The following is a 13972-nucleotide window of genomic DNA, read 5'->3' on the forward strand; positions in this document are numbered from 1 at the left end:
CATTGTGTATTTTAGAAATGAGTAGTTCTGTAACTGCTTTTATCTGGTTGTGTATCACTGATTGTAGAAGAGAAGTATTTCTTGTGTCATTCACTTTGATCATGTAAGGTCTGTGAAAATGGAGATAAGTAACTCAGTTTGTGTACAGGTGACTGATTAAGAAAGTTTGTTTTTCGCTACATAAAGAGGTCAGGAGTGCATTAAAATAAAGGCAGTGTTAAATCTGCCAGTCTGTGATTAGCATAAGTGTAAAGTTGTGTTTCAAGGAGAAACAAATAAAAGGTGGCAATAAGCTTGCTTGTTTTTAACAGTTTGAAACTGAAGCCATATCAGAAGATTGGTTTGAACTGGTTAGCACTGCTGTATAAGCACAGACTGAATGGCATCTTGGCTGATGAAATGGTAAGTGTGAAACTGCTTATTTAAGAATTGTTAAAATTTTGCAAAAAAGACTTTAAATCCCCACCTAGAAACCTCCAAGAGGTTATAAGTAATCCTAAATAGCACACAGTTCTCCAAGACCTTAGAAGCTGCTGAGCTCCTTTCCATTTGGAAATCAAAGGTAGCCTAAGATTCATGGACACTTAGAAATCACATAGTGTCTTCTGGTGCAATGGAACCGGTTTCTACTACAACAGCTTGTTTTCAAACCATTGAGTTTAACAGCTCCTTGCCCAAAAATATAATTAATTCTACAGCATTTAGTGTAGTGACCCCCCTATTTTCTCCATTCCTTCACCAGTTTCAAAACAGGCAGATAACAATACAGGAAAAACCAAGTGGGTAGAAACCTTCTCTGCTTCTCCAGAAGCAGCATTTCTACCATCTCTTGTCATGACACTCCTCATCAACGTTGAATTAAGAGACTCAAGCTTATGGGTTTGAGGTTTTGTTAAATGCTGACACCCCCCATAGTTGTACAAAGGAAAAAACTTACTGATGCAGTTGCTGAATTTGTGGTCTGTTGTTTTTTATCCTGGCTGTTGTTTCTCTTCTGATGAACGATGAATGAAAGCACTGCTTTGCCTTGCTGTGATTTAGGCAGTGTTTCTCAACTTCTCTATGTTTCATATTAGTAAGAATATGGGTTTTTTGTGGTAGATACACAAAATTTTTTTAATTCATGATGCCGAAAATAGGAAAAATGAATGTTGGTGAAAATATAGGCTTATCTTTAATCGGATTCGCGTATTAAATTCCACTTCAGAAATAGCTAGAATACCCTTTGTACAACTGGCTCAAATGGAAATTAGCATTTCGTTTCCAAGTAATCATTTCTCTGCACCATTGGTTCAGGAAGGTAAATTTTTGGAGGTAATTTGAGGGATGAACTTGAACTAAAATGAAAGACTTAATTAATTGAAAAGACAAATCTTTGTTCAAATATTGAGTTGAAATGATAATGAAGTTTGAGGTTGTACTTAAGAAAGATTTTTCTTCTGTAAAACTGGTTAATGAGAACAAATTTTCTAATCAGATTTCTCATCTTTACTGGGCCATCACTACACTGTAATTGTCTTATGAGTTCAAAACAATTTTGTCATCCAGATTGTAAATTTTTTTTAAATGGTTTTATTTTCTCTTAGGGCTTAGGAAAAACAATTCAAGCTATTGCATTTCTGGCTTATCTTTACCAAGAGGGCAATAAAGGTCCCCATTTGATAGTTGTGCCAGCTTCAACATTAGGTAAGTTACAACCTTCAGAAATAGTTTTGTTAGAGGAAAAAGAACCAAACCCATCATGGACATATTGTAATGCAAAGATAATTTAATGAAAGAAAATTCGATTTTCTTATGATGGTACTCAGCTCCTTAAGTTATTTGAATTGGAATGCAGACCATACTGCAGGTATGCTTGTTCTGAATTAATTAGACTTAGCATGGAACTTTTTTAGACAATCTGTCTGCTTCAAAAAAAAATGAAGCTGCTTGTTACAATCTGAACTTGTGTAGCAAAATAATCTTTTTACTTATTGAATATTGGCTGAACTTGCTAGTCTTCAGGCTGTGCTTAGGGTTAGGTTTCATGACATTTTAAACATTCACTGTTGTTTTTTTTTTTTTGGTCTTTACTGCACAGCATCTGTCAAAGCAGATGAAAATCCTGAAATGATGAAGCTGTCTTTTACTTGTGTGTTCTGATGGTTGTATGGCCTCAGTTGAAATTGGAAAGAGTATGGTGGAATGAAATATTAGCAAAGTGGATGAGATTGAGCAGAAAATGGTTCTTGATGGAGTAAAATTTGGATTTGTTGAATGACAGGGGAAGTAACAAATTGAATTTAGAAAGTAACGCTGCTTTTAATATAAAATACTTATTTGGGCTTCAAAAATTTCTCTTGATGCATCAGAAAAGTTTCCAGTTATACAACTTAAGTTTGAAATCTTCATTTTTAGAGTGCTTTCAAACTCCACTGGAACCCACTTTTTAAAACAACTCTTAATAATGTATACATCACTTAAAACCTGAGGTGTACGTAGTACACGAACAGAGGTGCTTTTGTGAAGTCAGTCTGAGTCCCAGTTGTAGAGACAGGTTGGAAATGCCTGGGCAGTGCAGTCTCCTGGCAGTTTTCCTGCCACTATTCCAGAGATGTCTTCTCACCCCTGAGCTGGATCCCTCCCCTTCCCAAGTGGCATTTAGCAGCATCCCCCTTCTGCTGGGGTTTGGGGTCAGCACTTGTTTGCTGTCAAGCAGCTTCCCCTTGGGCACAGCAATGCTGCCTGTGGCTGCTGTGCTGCTGCACACCTGGAGCTGCACAGCAGGGATGTCAGGCTTCTGCCTGCTCCCAGAGGCACTGTCTCTCCTGGTGACATACTTCTGCAGGCAAGTACTGACAGATTAAGTGATTTGCTTTCTGGGGATTTAACTGTCTAGGGAAGAAACCAAGCTGCAAAGTTACACATTGTATTTATTTCACACAGTGATTACAGACAGTGCAGGGCCTGTTGCTGCAGGAGTTTAAAGTGCAAGCTGGTTGAGTTACTAAAGCCCAGTTGGGGTTGATTCAGCTTCTTACTTAGCAGATTCAGTTTCTTACTTAGCAGTTTTCCAGTTTTAAGACAGAACGTCTTTAACTTTCAGGAGAATTTAAAGGGATCTGCATTAAAATCAAATGTTTGGGTTGATGCTGAGGTGTGAAACAGCAAGATATAATAAATTATAAATTACTTGGGTTTTGTTTTAATGCTGTCTTACAGATAACTGGATAAGAGAAGTTCATCTGTGGTGTCCTGAACTGAATGTCCTCTTTTACTATGGTGAGGAATCTAGTTAAGAAGTGAATCCAGTAATGCAGTTGCTTGCATGGCCGCTGTAAGAAAAGATGAATTGCTCATGGCAGTGTTGTTTTAAGACCGTTGTTAAGTACACAGATTTATTGATGAGTGATTTCTCTGCAGTGTCTTTGTTACATGTATATAAATATATGTAGTTGTACTCATTTTATGATTTGTCCTTCTTTAGGATCCCAAGAAGACAGGAAACATCTCAGGTTGGACATTCACAATAAAGTAGTTGATTTCAACGTGATTGTGACTACGTAAGTACAGTTAAAACACTACAAACAGGGAGCTTTAGTGAGGGCCTGCTGACCTCTAGTGGTACAGGAAACCAGACAATTTTAGGAGCTGGGTTTCGCATTATGGTTAACTAGGCTTTTATGATTATGTAAGAGATACTGTGTCATATGTGCTTTAGATATGTGTCTGTCAGCATGTATATTACAGATAATATTACATTGTAATAGACTTCAGCAGATTTTTAGGAAAGGTTACTGAGAACATTGGCTCATCAAGTAAACTGAAATAATTTGTCAGTAATGAATTCTGTTGTGGTTGGTTACTTCCAGGCAGTTCTACTGCCCCTCATGTACTTTCTCCATAACTCTTAACAATATTAGAGAATTTAATTTTATTGTGATAACAGTGCATTCATTTTCAGAGAGAGACTAAGTGCAGGTGATATTTGTCTCTGACAGATACAACTCTGCAATCAGCAGCTCAGATGATCGAGGACTGTTCCGCAGGCTGAAGCTTAACTATGCAATTTTTGATGAAGGTCATATGCTCAAGAATATGAGCTCCATCCGCTACCAGCACCTCATGACAATTAATGTAAGAGGTTTGGTTATGGCTGGGTTAGAGGGGACAGCTCCTGGCTTTTCTGTTTTGTAGTTACAAGCAAGGGGGAAGTGGAATATTAACTGTAACGTTCAAATACACCTAACTTTGGAGGAACTACAGTATGCAAGTGGATTTAAGTGTTGGTGTGGTCTAAGGAGTAGATCCTGCACTGTGGTCACTTCTGAGACATAAGCTCCCAAAGAAATGTAATAAATTTCCTGTACCATCATTAGAATGATGGTAGTGCTTGAGTTTCAGTATTAAGCAAATTGCTAGTTACATCCCATAGTAGTAAAGATTTTAAAGACGCTGTTCTGATTACCTTTGCTGAAACCTTGTAGTACTTAAGGACCTGCTCTGATAGGGCTACTGCAACTTATTTTTCAAGATCATGTTTTCATCAGTAGCCTTTTTAAAAAGCTAATCTTTAAGCAATAAAACTTGCTTGTACTTGCAATTCAAAACTTGTGCTTAAGTACTGTATGGCATTAGAGAACTTGATATGGGAGCAGCAATTAGCACAGTCATCAGGAGGAAGAAAAAATACCCCAGACAAGAAAAGAAACCCAACAACAATAACCAAAACAAAGCCCAAACAGAACAGTCAAGAAGAAGCTGAATAGCTCCAGGAATGCTTTTTTAATTGTCTTTAATTGGTGCTCAGTTCCCCACAGATCTGTAAACAGTTTTGTTGACTTAACAAGGAAATTATTCCATGAGTTGCAAATATATTATTAGTTTAAATAGTTATCATTTAAACCAAGTTAATTTTCTCCCTTCTCCATAGCTGTGGTTTTTTTGCCAATAATATTTTCTAGCCTGTTTGACAAATGTTTCTCGTTGCTCTTTGCGCTTTGGACAAACAGGCCAAGAATCGCTTGCTGCTAACGGGGACTCCAGTTCAAAATAATCTTTTGGAATTGATGTCCCTCCTGAATTTTGTCATGCCCCATATGTTCAGCAGTAGCACAAGTGAAATTCGAAGGATGTTCTCTTCAAAAACAGTGAGTACCATGAATTCTATTCTTGAAAATAATTTCTTTTTGCTAGAAGAATGCTATTGCTGCATAACTTCTGTTTTATTGGTAACTTATGGAAAAAGGTAATGTGATTATGAAAATCTAGAAAATCAAATAATTGAGTAAACCTTTTAAATTAAAATATCCTGCAACAGGATATCTTGGAGTATTAATGGTCAGGTCAAGTATGTCTGTTTTGGCTGGGGTTTTTGTCAAGTTAGAGAAGATAAGGTGGTGTTCTTACAGCTGAAAACTTCACACTGCAATTGAATTCTTTCAATGTTTTCCTTAGAAGAGTGCTGAAGAACAAAGCATGTATGAGAAGGAGAGAATTGCACATGCAAAGCAGATAATAAAGCCATTCATCTTGAGAAGAGTAAAAGATGAGGTAACATTTTATCTTTAGAATGATGGGTTTATGTTATCAAAAAGCCTGATAATCTCTGAGACCCAACGCCATAATATGGGATTAAATTACTTACTGATCTTAAAAATGTTAATGGGCACTTGCAGACTTCAGTGGTCTGAAGAGGGTAATGCTGATTACCAGGGGAGTAGATCCCAATTATTGCATATAGTAAATATTATTTCATGCAGTTCTGCAGCATGCGGACTATGTTACTTGATGGGGAGGTTGATGTATAATCTGGGTCAAGACTTGAGTTGAATTGCTGCCCGAGTCAGTGAAGTTGCAAGCAGTGAAAAGAGCTGGGATGAGGAGAATTAACAAAGTATCATAACAGCTACAAGACAGTGCAGAATTACTAATGGTTCACAACAATATGGGTTTTATCTGGTATCATTTTGTTTTGTCAGGTCCTTAAACAACTACCTCCCAAAAAAGATCTCATTGAACTGTGTGCCATGTCTGATAAACAGGAACAACTCTACTTGGCTCTTTTAAACAAGCTCAAGAAAACCATTAACAGTAATGGTATGTAAGGGCGTCATTTCCTTTTGGTGGATTTTGTCATGCTGAGACATATGTTGAACATGACTACAGTCTTTGCTTTCTAGAAATGTCTAATGCTCATAAACTGTTTATATCCCTTCTATGAATTTGTTTGACGTTCAGCTAGTAGGTGAATTTTCAAACTGAGTTCTTGCAAACAAAGCTCTGCTGAGAAATAAAAGTGTTTCAGATGGTTCTTTTCAATAGTAGTTCAAAGATGCCTTCTTTGTTTACAGAGAAAAACTCTGATATGGGAAATGCAATGATGCAACTTAGAAAAATGGCCAATCACCCACTTTTGCATCGTCAGTACTACACAAATGAAAAACTCAGGACAATGTCCACCCTCATGCTCAAGGTAAGGGGATGAGATTCAGAAGCAATCCTTCATTGCTCAGAATTTCTAGTGCAAACTTGTTTCTTTGTGTGTTTTGTTGTCAGGCTTCTGGTCAAAAATGTGTCTTTGTCATACTTAATTCATTGTTGCTGCTTTTTATTTCTCTGCGTCTATCCAGTGCTCTAATCAAGCTCTGTAGGTATTTAACACTGATTTTTGTATCATTAGAATGGAGAGAACAGTTGTGAGTCTGCAGTCATCTCCTTTTCATAAACGGCCTTAACACCTCTTCCCTCCACCCCAGAATTTAAAGCCAGAGTGCTGATGGAAAAAATTTGAGGTGGCCACTTGAGTTTAGCAGCTTTCTGAGTAGCAAGAACTGAGTAGTACAGAAGTAAAATAGGGAAGGCCTAAGTTTGATCTGTTAAGGATTTTTTTTCTTAATTTTTACGGGGTTAATGCCTGAGGAGCTTGGGGAAAATTGTTGCTGGTGTCTAAAATATAAAAAAAATCTGTGTGCCACAGGTGCTCTAAAAAAGTTGGAGCTGGCTTTGAATATTCTTCAGCTTTGTTTTAAAGTGAAGCCAGACAAGGTTGGGGAAGCAAGAAGTGACCCATTGATTTATGAAGGATTTTTGTCCCTTTTTATTCCCATACCATCATACTGTCCAGATGTGGCTTTTCTTTCTTCCAGGCATGACATCCCTCTACCCACCCTACCTCTTGGGCTGGGCTTTCTATGTCTTCTACTATCTATGCAAGGATTGGACCTCCCTTTCAGGGAATGTGTCTTCAGGGGAAGAGGTCTGATAAAGGGGTAAAAGGTCATAGGGCTTGATGGGAAGTAGGTAATTGTTATGAAGGTTTAGCATATCCTTCTTAAGTTTTTGGCAGTATAAATGCTTGTGAGAGCTAAACTGTGAAGTAATTATCCTCTCCTGTAAACCTGAAGTTGAGAGTTCCTCTTTCATTGCTTGCATGAGCCACGCTCTAGCATTTGTCCATGTCTAGGTGTGCTACTTTTTTCTTGCAGAGATGATGGATGTTACTGTGTGGTGGTTTTGTTTTTAGTTCTCTGGTGAGATTTTGTATTGCATTATTTCCCTTTGTTTTTGCTAATAGGAACCCACACATTGTGATGCTAACCCTGACCTTATCTTTGAAGATATGACAGTAATGACAGATTTTGAGCTGCATGTGCTTTGTAAGCAATATTCTCACATCAATGACTTCATGTTAGACGTGGATCAGATCCTGGATTCTGGGAAGTTTAGAGCATTGCAACGCATTCTCTCTGACCTTAAAGAGAAGGTATTACAGATGGCTGAAGCTTTTTCCTGTCTAAAGAGTATCTGTAAATAACTGGTTAAATTAATATCTGCCAGCTCTCTATGCAACCCAGTTGCTTTGCTGTGGAGTTTTACAATGTAATTTAGTGCACATGCAGAATTGAGAACCACTTACAGCTTTTAATGTGCAGCCCTGAGTATGCACATCACTTTAGAGACAGCTGAAATAAATTTTCCCAGTTTACCAAGTTTCAGAGTATTCATCCAAGTTAACTACTCTATTAATATATCAGGTCTTGCATAATTTTCACACCTTACGGGCTTGGACCTTCTCTTGGCAATTAAATAACTGTGTTACATTAGAATAATCATGCATGTATTAAGCCAGTGAAAGGTAAGAGGAGGTCCCTGCTTGAAGTCCTGCCCTGAGTGTCAAACAGGTTTATTTTGCAAATAACCATGTGCCCCTATTCCTTCAGAGTATCCTGATTTTGCGCAGGGGGGTGCTGTGGATCTGACTCTTTTAGACAAAATAGGGCTACTCTGTGTATTACATGAAATATTTAAGTTTTGAATGAAAGTATTTGGATGTTTAATGAATGAAGTGATCTGTCATTTATGCATTTGATATGTGATTTGTTGGAGCCCCCTAAGTACAAAGTAATTAAAATATTACTGCAGTAACAGACAGTGAGTTAATGCAGCAGAACTGCTGGATATGGAATCTGCACTGAAAGTCAGTCCTGACTTGATGGTTTTTAGCTTAGTCTTTTATTTTGGAAAACAGGGCTTTCTGTTTTCTTTACTTTCTGTGAAAGTAAAATCATATATTTGCATCAATAAAGAATTAGTGTTCTTCACAGTTGACACGTTTCAAAATTTTTGCTTTGCTTTATCCTTTCCAGGGTGACAGAGTTGTGTTGTTCAGCCAGTTCACTATGATGCTGGACATCTTGGAAGTTTTTCTAAAATACTGGCAACATAGATACATTAGGCTGGATGGAAAAACACAAATTTCGGAGAGGTATGTGACTCTTGCCAAAAGTGAGAGAAAGAGAAAGTGAATGTGTTGGAGACGGGGAGGTGACTGTGGACCCTTACCTTTGTTTTCCAGTGTACAGAAGTCTGTGCTCACTGGACATTGACCATAGTAGGTGTTTAATGTTGAATTTCAGATCACCTTAGTAAGGGTGAGGCTGAAAGAGGAGGTTTAGGTGATGGGGTTAACAGTCTTAGCCATGGAAATGAAAAATATGTGTCTTCAGCAGTTCATGTTGTGTTTGATTTGTGCGTCAGCATGTCATAACATTTGAACCTATTCATTGGAAGTAGAGTGTATCTCTTTTACAATAGGCAGATACACTCCTTTGTTTCTTTAGGACAAGCCATTCTGTCTGTCCCTGCAGCTGAAAATGTTTCAATGCTTTTCTTGTTTGAGCTGAGCTGGTTTTGTTTCTCAAGAATTTTTGAAGACTTTTTTTTATGCTTCTTCCTTCATTTCAAAAAACTGTCTTTCTTGCTGTGGTGTAACTTCCTATGTAGAGCTGATACCTGTTTCTGCCCTTGCATGTGCAGTTAGTACAGGCGATTGTCATGAATCAAAATTCATCCCCTACCTCCTCCCCATGTGTTAGTCTTGCATTGTCCTCCCACTGACTCTGTGTTCTGTGACCATCAAAAATCTTTTTCTAAGCCTGTTTTCACTCTTTGCTATCCATGTGTCACTCATATGTTTCTCTGGTCACTGCAGACGACTGTTGGTACTCTTTTTCCTGCTCTGTAACATCTGTACTTTGGAGCTGCTGTGCAGTGCCACTGTCCTCTCTTCCAAAAGACCATCCCAACTTCTGTGTTCAGCTCTGGAGCCACTGTGGAGTGTTTTCAAAGGCCTGATGCATGGTGTCTTGTGTTCTGCAGGATACATCTGATAGATGAGTTCAATACAGACATGGGTATATTTGTGTTCCTTCTGTCCACCAAAGCTGGGGGCTTGGGCATTAATCTGACCTCGGCCAATGTCGTTATCCTTCATGACATTGACTGCAACCCTTACAACGATAAGCAGGCCGAAGACCGGTGCCACAGAGTGGGGCAGACACGGTAAGACTTAATTTTTAATTACAGTGCTTGGTTTTCCTTGGAGGAGAGCTCTCAAAGGAGGCTCAAAGGACAGTATTTCTGATTAAAAGTTCTAAGCAGAGACTTGCGTGGGAGCTAGGAACTGTAATTGTCTTAGTCCATGTTCTGGCAGAACAAACCTTTATTTACACTTTCCTCCTTTTCCTAGTTCACTGTAACTCTCAAACTGTGCATAATTCTCAAATTTCTGGTGTTGGGAACTATTCCAAGGTAGATCTGAAGTCTTTGGGACTGTCTGGCCAAGCTGTTTGTTCTCTTCAGGAGTCTTCTAAGCTTTTAAGTGTCACCCTATCCTAAAGAGTGAAACCATAGAATGTGTGTAATTTCAACTGTATTCAACAGTAATAGGGAATTAGGGGGAATTGGACTTGTTTATATTAATGGAGATTTTTGTGACTGTCCAGATATTTGCAGTGGCTGGGAGTGCAGGAGAAAACGTGTTTTGTGGCATTACAGAGAACAGTTATTCAAGAGAAAAATCTACAAGCTCTTTATATTGCCCTCTCATTCATTTCCCCATCCTTGCTTTAAACCCCAGCCAGCTGATCCAAGGCCTTCTCTTTTGCATTAATCCAAACTGGGCAAATGGATTTTTTTTTGTGGTTTTTCAGAGAAGTACAAGTCATAAAGCTCATCAGTAAGGGGACTATTGAAGAAACCATGCTCAAAATCAGCCAACAGAAATTGAAGTTAGAACAAGATATGACTGCAGCAGAATCAGGTCAGTGTCTTGCACATAATGATGTCCACTTAAGTAAATTAAAGCTGCAATATGTTGCTGTGGAAAAAAGAATGTTCTTCATGCAGACAAGCCTTTTGTTGTTTGGGGTTTTTTATGTTGAACTAGAAAGATGTATTTTTGCTGTTTGTTCTTTGATTTGACAGGAGGTGCCCTCTGAGTCTGACCCAGAAATCAGTGACCAAATCCTACAAGCAGAGGATTTTTTTACTGTTTTGAGGATGTAGGCTTTTATCTGTTTATGCAAAATATTTTAAGCCGTACTAATGCTTCTCTTTATTCCTCAGGAGAAGAAGGAACCATTCCAGCAGATATAGCCACACTGTTAAAAGCTTCATTGGGTCTCTAAAATGTAAATATGTTGTGAAATTCAAGGAAGAAATGTGATGAAACACCCCAAGGACTCTTACATTACTGTTGACCAGGAGTTTTATGAACGTTTATAACTTTTTGTAGTTTCTTTGTCTTACTGCTCATGGTATTGAAAATTTTTAATACCAATAGCATTCTTTTGATGCTTAAAAGCATAAACGGCCCAAATGTGCCAACCTCAGATGCTAAATAAAGATTTTACAGATCAATTTTGAAACTGGGGACCGAAATAGTAATTGTTTTAACAAATCTTCTACTGCTTAAGATTTGTCAGTATTTTTGTAATTATTTCTACCTCCAAATATATATATATATATAAACTGTCTGTTTCACTGGATTCCGCGTGTAGATTTTTTTATATGTGCCTTATTTGACAATGCTCGAGTCTGTTTCTGCTTGTTTTGGTTCATTTGATGTACCGTACTGGTTTTGTATCAACTTGTTCCAATAAAATTCCGTAGATGGACAAAATGTTTTTGTGGTTGCGGTGGTTTGGGACAGGTGAGGGGATGATAATGTGCATGTTAAAAATCAATTAGCTCTCAAACCAGCTGGAATGTTCTGATTGAACTGACTTGGCTTTGTCCAGCAGTAGTAGTAAATTACCAGTGTGTCATTATACTCTAATTACAGTGGTGTGAGGATATTGATTGTAAAAACAGAAGTCCTGCCCAAATGGTTTGGTCAAGTCTGTGGGTATTCTGGTCAACTGTACATGATTTCTGCAAATTCAAAATGGTGGGAAATGAAAGCTGTTTTAAACAATTAAAACTTGTTTTCCAAGTGTGGACTAAACTGCTTGACTTTTCCTAGAAATGTTCTGTGGCGGTGCTGTCTGTTCCAAAATGCACTACTGAAACAAGGTGAAGATGTAGTGTATTGTTTGACAAGGGATATGGGTAAGAATCAGTTTTCCATGCTTCTTAAATTCCACTGGTTCTGCTGAGCTAAATAGTGGGATTTAACAGAGAACCACTGGTGTTTAATGCTACAGCTAATCAGGTTGTGTGTTTCTGTTGAGCATGATGCTAACCCAACTCTTATCCCATTGTACCTGCATGTTCTTACTTGATTAGTTCAAGTGTGGATTGAAACAAGATCCCTGCCCTTCAGGGTGGGTTGTGTGGTGTTCTGGATGTGTCTGGGATTTTTGTTTTGAGCACTGGAGGAGCAGTGGTTACCCTTGGGGTCAGTATCTGTCTGTAGGTGCTGTGGAACTCGTGTGTTTCTGCCTTTTCTCCTTGTAACTGTTCCTACTGTTTGTAGCTGGGGGTCTCAGGAGATGGCAGGGCCACCATCCTTGGAGATAACCAAGAACTAATTGGATGCAGTCCTGGGCAGCTGGCTCTAGGTGGCCCTGTGTGAGCAGGGGCTTGGACCAGATGACCTCCAGAGGTCACTTCAACTATACTATGGTTATGTTTTTCTGATTGGGAAGGATGTACAGAGGGAAAAGAACACACAGGCACTCTCTGAAGTCAGTTGCTGAAGAAGAGAGGAGTTTTGGGAACTAAAGAAGGAAAAGTGTATGAAGAGCCAGAGCAAAGTACGCAAGGAGTTGCAAAGCAGGTGAAGATGGGAATGAGTAAAGGTTGTTTCTTTCTGTTTTGACAATACCCAAGTTGTCTCTGAGGGATTGTTTGGCATCACTCATGATACAATGAAATAATACTTGAGGTAGGAAGGGAAAGTAAATGTGAAGGGAAATACTTGCCCAACAGTAGCAATTTCCAGCATGGAGTGTTGCTCAAGTTTGTTGTGGTTTCTCTGCTTACACCACACAACAGAGACCTCTCACAAGCACTTGTCTCCCCTTGAGTTTGTGTAAACCACTTTCATCCACAGCAGTCCACTTTGCCAAGATTTCCACCTGCCTTTTCTCCAGTCGTGGAAGAGCAAACCCTTCATTTGTTCTAAACCTGGCTGCCACCACTGACCCCCAGTTTGTCTCTCCTACTTACTGGCATAGATACTGAGCTGTTAAATGTTTTTCAGCTGGTGTGTTTATGGAGAACTGCTGCTGGTGTGGGCACCAGCTCAGCTGTGCAACTGCTTTTTGGCTTGTTTTGGAGGTTTTTATTTGTTTTTTTTCAGGGGCACAGCATAAACCTCAAGCTTCTCAAATACTTTTTTTAGGCCCTTGAATTTTACTGACTAAGTGGGTTTTTTTTACTTCTCTTTTTTTTATTATTATTTTTGCTTAGTGTTCCACACATTTGCTCTCTCCTTTTAACTTGATTTTCTCCAGATTGGAAGACTGCAGTAGGCAAAATGTCGTTGAGATTGCACTTCTCCATGAAGGTGTATTAATATTTTTCCCTTTAAGAGTGCACAAAACATGATTTGGTTTGATGAAGCACTGTGTTAGTAGAGGGAGAATGTGATTACAACCACACTTTTGTGAATCAATATTTATTACTCTACTAAATCAGTATTTTAGATTCTCTTGCAAGTGGATACAAGTGGTGGATTTTGATTTGATACAGCACAGCCATCTGAAGTTAATTTAAATGATTTAGAAGTTAATAATTTAGGATGTTTGTCATACTGAAAACTAAAGAAGCATTTGTTTCTCTGAGCAGCTGATCTACATTACACTCTTTGGCCTTTTCTGGATCCAGGCTGCAATAGCTGGCAGTGCTTGCACTCTCTCCCTGAGCGCCAAAAGCCTGGGGTATTTGTCTGCCAGGTCAGGCTTACAGGACAGAAGTGTTGTACTGCACACATCCCAGTAGAAATCAGCCCACGTTACCTAGTGGAAATGGGACAGAAAGCAGTAAGTTTTAGTTGATAATCTCAAAAGCCAGGACTACTCATATTCTCAAAAAACTGAATTTATCTGTTTTAAGTTTTCATTTTGGGGTTGGGGTTTTTTTAAAGCCCATTATTACAGGGCTAGTAGTTAGGTTGCAAGGCAAGGCTTGACTTTAGTAAATATTGGTTCAAATCAAGTCCTGGCTACAAATATTAGTTGTGTTATCATATTAGTCTTTCCTGCTG

General features: G+C 38.6%; 2 protein-coding genes across 3 annotated transcripts in view; one reads left to right on the forward strand and one right to left on the reverse strand.

Annotated features, from left to right (window-relative positions):
- The window catches only part of SMARCAD1 (SWI/SNF-related, matrix-associated actin-dependent regulator of chromatin, subfamily a, containing DEAD/H box 1), a 40016-nt gene extending 28573 nt beyond the window's left edge, over nt 1-11443 (forward strand). Inside the window, exons 10-23 of the mRNA XM_005418133.2 lie at nt 312-402; nt 1587-1686; nt 3202-3261; nt 3467-3542; nt 3981-4116; nt 4992-5129; nt 5437-5532; nt 5961-6078; nt 6333-6454; nt 7556-7744; nt 8628-8746; nt 9640-9822; nt 10473-10582; nt 10888-11443. Of these exons, the coding sequence (XP_005418190.1) occupies nt 312-402; nt 1587-1686; nt 3202-3261; nt 3467-3542; nt 3981-4116; nt 4992-5129; nt 5437-5532; nt 5961-6078; nt 6333-6454; nt 7556-7744; nt 8628-8746; nt 9640-9822; nt 10473-10582; nt 10888-10949 (1600 nt within the window). The 3' untranslated portion in view covers nt 10950-11443. The remainder of the gene's footprint in view (nt 1-311; nt 403-1586; nt 1687-3201; nt 3262-3466; nt 3543-3980; nt 4117-4991; nt 5130-5436; nt 5533-5960; nt 6079-6332; nt 6455-7555; nt 7745-8627; nt 8747-9639; nt 9823-10472; nt 10583-10887) is intronic.
- Nucleotides 11444-13368: 1925 nt separating this feature from the next.
- HPGDS (hematopoietic prostaglandin D synthase) overlaps nt 13369-13972 on the reverse strand; it is a 29479-nt gene continuing 28875 nt past the window's right edge. For both annotated transcript variants that reach the window (XM_005418134.2, XM_031066455.1), the window contains exon 6: nt 13369-13724. In XM_005418134.2, coding sequence (XP_005418191.1) covers nt 13560-13724 — 165 coding nt within the window. In that variant the 3' untranslated portion in view covers nt 13369-13559. The remainder of the gene's footprint in view (nt 13725-13972) is intronic.

Source organism: Geospiza fortis, unplaced genomic scaffold (genome assembly GCF_000277835.1).
Source record: "Geospiza fortis unplaced genomic scaffold, GeoFor_1.0 scaffold11, whole genome shotgun sequence".
Taxonomy (NCBI): Eukaryota; Metazoa; Chordata; class Aves; order Passeriformes; family Thraupidae; genus Geospiza; species Geospiza fortis.